General features: G+C 45.3%; 1 protein-coding gene across 1 annotated transcript; it reads right to left on the bottom strand.

The window, feature by feature from the left end:
* Nucleotides 1-445: 445 nt before the first annotated feature.
* LOC147610104 (ultraviolet-B receptor UVR8-like) lies at nucleotides 446-3,781 on the bottom strand. The gene is made up of 5 exons (XM_086787120.1): nucleotides 3,540-3,781; nucleotides 3,100-3,449; nucleotides 2,186-2,596; nucleotides 1,420-1,804; nucleotides 446-1,130 (listed from the first exon to the last, which is right to left on the bottom strand). Exons 1-5 carry the CDS (start codon nucleotides 3,687-3,689, stop codon nucleotides 888-890), a joined length of 1,539 nt encoding a protein of 512 aa, XP_086643246.1. The 5' UTR covers nucleotides 3,690-3,781; the 3' UTR covers nucleotides 446-887.
* Between the last annotated feature and the right edge of the window lie 387 nt (nucleotides 3,782-4,168).

Below are 4,168 nucleotides of genomic sequence, written 5' to 3'. Positions count from 1 at the left end.
GGTAGGGGGAGGGGGAGGGGGAGGGGGAGGGGGAGATCTTTATGAATAAACCAACTTGTGGAGAAGTTATCATTTCTATTTTGAACAAAATAGTTTATTACAACAAATAGATATATGGAAAGAAGTTGAGAGTTAGCTACGACTATTCCTTTAAGACATTTGAAAAGAGACATGATGTTTTTCCCTAAGCTACTTCACAGTAAGCTTATGATATTTCGCGGTTTTGAAGCAGAGTATCCTTCACACCGACATGCTCTAAAAAGGATAAACATAGCATTGCTAGCTAAAGCAGAGTCTTAAGCTGCTAGGAAAATAGAGCAGTTTGACGCAATCATAACCAGTTTTCAATAGATGCTACGACACCCTAAAGAAGACAGTCTTGCAACCTATCTATCTTATAGGTTTGCCATGTATATAGAGAGACATGTTAAGCATCTCTTATTGGTTTCCTCTTGAATATTACGTGGTTTAACCAAGAATTGCAAAAGCCTAGGGATTCCAATGCACTCAATGCAAACAAAACCAATAAAAATCCTCGCTTTTCTAATCCTAGGCCTACAACTCAGGTAGAAAAAGGGGCTGGACTAAACTTATGCCCTGTTCTTGTGACTTAAGACCTATGTTGTTTGTGAAAACAATACAAAACAACACATGGCCTTCTTCCACTAGCCGACTGTGCAGCCAAGAACATAACTAGAACCCACAACTAGCCAGAAATAATAGGATGCAATCAGTTGATGCAGGTCTAAAGACATGAGTTTGTGGAGGTAATCAGGGGATGGATTGGGTCAGAAGATAACGAAAGCAACTCTGTAAAAGCAAAGCCAGAAACTCAACTCTGCAATGGGCTCAATATTACCAACACAAAAAAGGGGCAATGTTGGTTGTCAACTCAGGTCGATGTTGACAAGCTCCGGCCAGCATTTCTCATAATTGTCATCCGGAATGTCAATGCCAAGCTGGCCTTTGTCTCCTGATCCGAAAGCATACAGCCTGTTGGATTTGGTGATTGCAAATGTGTGGGCATCCCATGTCACACAGCTGGTGAGGCTTACATGCACTACCTTCTCTCCTTTATTTCTAAAAGCGCTAACCAACTTCGGCTGCATAACATTCGCATGGCGATGAGCCTGCAAGTCATCAAAGAAGATTGTCAGTAATTACAAGAGAACTGCTTTCACTGTGCCCCATTTGCTGCTGTTGCTGCTCCAAAGTCACAACTTTGCAGAGGCAAGAACCATCGATCAGGCAGTTCCCAACATGGGAGGCTTTGATTGTTTTCCTCGAATGCACTGAGGTGTAGGTGCACACAAGAGAATTTGCTACTCTAGAACTGAAGATGCAAAAACCAGACAAAATCACCAGATTAACTTCCTGTTTGAGACGATTAGCTAAACCAGGTTGAGATTACAGACTAACCTGTCCATCAGAGTTCCCAAGGTGCCCCAAACTTGCTGATTCTCCAGACCCAAAAGAGTATACATCTCCATCTTCAGCAACAACAAACGTTGTATAATCACCTGTTGCTACATGAACTGCTTTGATACCCTTCAAAGCATCCACTACCTTGGGCATTGATTCACATTCCTCGTGACCATGGCCTAAGCACCCGTAACGACCCCAACCCCATGTACAAACCCTCCCATCCTCCCCAACTGCAGCTGCATGCCAAGGTCCAGCTGCTATAGAAACTGGCTGAAACTTCAACGACTGGAAATGTTCAATGAGACGAGGGAAGCGTTCATCTGTCCGATTCCCATGGCCAAGCTTGCCGCCGAGTCCACAACCTAATGAATAAATTGACCTGCGTCCACGACCCAGTAAAATGATGAGTCATTAAAAAGCTGCTCAAGAGTTGTTAGGCATGGCGCAAAACCCAGCTATAATCTTGGCGGAGTGATGTTGCATCTGCAATCCCGCCTGCTGTGCTCAATATTGTGAGCTCCAATCATCTTTGTGCCTTTGGTGTAAAGTACCAATGGGATTGAGGGCTATGTGGATAAGATATTGATGGCTAGAAAGTTGGACCTCATTCAGAAGGCTTAATGCTGTGGAGTCTATGGAGCACACAGCTCTCTTGACACCAGGTTGAAATAAATGATAACTGAGAAAAAGACATCGACTTGGCAATATGAAATAGGAGAGAACTAGCTGCCTGAATAGAGAGTTGTGTCAGATGAATTACATTCCACCGGCCTGGCATGTCCGAGCTAGCAAATAACAATACCCTGCTGCAATCTGCACTACTGGTACATTCTCGAGTGCTCCTTTCAACCGTTGTGGTTTCTGATCTCGTGCATCTGTCTGATGTCCAAGCCTGGCATCCGTGCCCCAGGAAAAGGTGTATACATGGCCCTCTCGAGAGAGAACAGCAGTAAAGAAGTTTCCAATGGCAGCCTGGACAGCAAAGACACCATTCAAGGATTCAACAAGTCGTGGGCTGGTGACGTTTGTAGCCCCAGCCGGCCCCGGAGCACCAAACTCCGGGTCACCATAGGTGTCCTTCCCAAAGGCATACACTTTCCCTGTCTCACTGATTAGCATTGTCCGGCTTACTCCTGCAGCAGCTTGCGTTATCCGGATGCCTTGAAGTGACCTGCACGTAGCTATCTCCGAGCATTTGTTAGGTTTTGCCTTTTAAAAACATCTCAGGGGGCAAGCCCAACATCTAATACAACTCCTTGCAGAGCAACATGGATAGAGACCCCTATCTCACTGATATGGGTTAAAACATGGAGCATATCCAAGATGTTCATAAATGAAAAAAATCCCTCATCTAGCCATGAGATCACAACGTTATACATAAGGCATTCCTGCAGACCCCATTGGAGAACGTAAAGCAACCTTCAAGCATAGCTGCACTACAAGCCCCGTCTAGCCAGGGTCGGGTAGAGCATTCCTTCGCATGGATGTCTTACTCGATAGCTTTTAAGCACAATCCATCTAGCCATATGATGAATTCATGGCAAGGCATTTTCCGGCTTTTGATGATAGCTGACCGACATCAGAACCACAATTCTGACACCATTGACGAACATGATCTAACATAGCAATGAAAGCACGATGATGGATCCTTCTTCACACAGATCTTTGTCACACCTTAGCAGGTAAGGACGCCTCTCCTGACTGAAAGAGCCAGTGCCCAACTGGCCAGAGGAGTTGTTCCCAAAAGTGTAGGCCCTTCCCGATTTGGAAACCACGACGCTATGGCCAGGGCCAGCGATGGCTTGGGCCATTTCACGCCTGTAGCAGTACTCTCCTTGAGTCAGAAACCGCAGGACAAGCTTCCAGCCTCCTCCACAGCGCTGTTTGAGGTCTTCTTTGTCCTCCTGTTGCATGGACTTGAAGATGGCCCTCTTCTCGCACATGTCGTGAGCGGCCAGGTCGGGTAGAGACAGTGCCTCGTCTGGAGGGTAGCCCGCGGGCTTTCTGAAGAACGAGCAAGTCGCCTATAAATAGCAAAACGCATGTTAAGAAGAAAGAGAAAACCCTAATTTCTGATCGATACAGAGAAACGTTGGGCAGATGAGAGAACAGACCTCCAGGCGAGCGAGATCCTTGGCATCGAGGCGGCATTCTCCAAGCAATCTGAGGAGGATGTAGGGGTGGGCGAAAAGGGGAAAAGGGCGGGAACGCCAGGATTTCGAACGGTTCACGCAGAGGCGCTTCTTAGGGCGGGAAGACTCCATTTCTAGAAGCAGACGATCTGCGATGGTAGCAGAAGAAACAGGCACACGCTCCTCCTTGTAATGAGTGAAGGGCGCGAAAGGGTATATATGCTCGAACATCGCGTCGCTCTGCTTTTGCGGGAAAAGGCCTTAATACAATACTAAACTTATGAGAAATGATTATTTATATTTATATTTAATTAGGAAGTATCGAAAAAGGACTAATTATATTTATATTTAATTAGGAAGTATCGAAAAAGGACTAATTATATTTATATTTAATTAGGTAGTATTGCCATGTAGATGTTTTACCGCGTGGGGTAAACAAACAAATACGTATTTTAAGAAATTCGCATCAGCTAAGATGTGTTGGTGTATCCATTCCTTTTGGATACTAACATGTATTGGACCCGTGCGTTGCTGCTGTATAGATCCTCGCATTACCCTCACATTGAGACCATGTGTGCATGTACAAACATGTGTGTGTGTGCACATACATG

The sequence above is a fragment of the Cibotium barometz genome, chromosome 50 (genome assembly GCF_041138505.1).
Source record: "Cibotium barometz isolate CiBa-2024 chromosome 50, ASM4113850v1, whole genome shotgun sequence".
Taxonomy (NCBI): Eukaryota; Viridiplantae; Streptophyta; class Polypodiopsida; order Cyatheales; family Cibotiaceae; genus Cibotium; species Cibotium barometz.
This window is presented reverse-complemented; position numbering and strand designations above follow the sequence as displayed.

Bases quoted from the DNA above. Each gene is read 5' to 3' on its own strand.
- LOC147610104 (XM_086787120.1), bottom strand. From the start codon at position 3,689: ATGGAGTCTTCCCGCCCTAAGAAGCGCCTCTGCGTGAACCGTTCGAAA. The intron at 2,597-3,099 runs GTGTGACAAAGA...AGCTACGTGCAG, and splicing joins AGGCGTCCTTACCTGCTAAG to GTCACTTCAAGGCATCCGGA. The intron at 1,805-2,185 runs GTAATTCATCTG...TCGTGGACGCAG, and splicing joins ACATGCCAGGCCGGTGGAAT to GTCAATTTATTCATTAGGTT.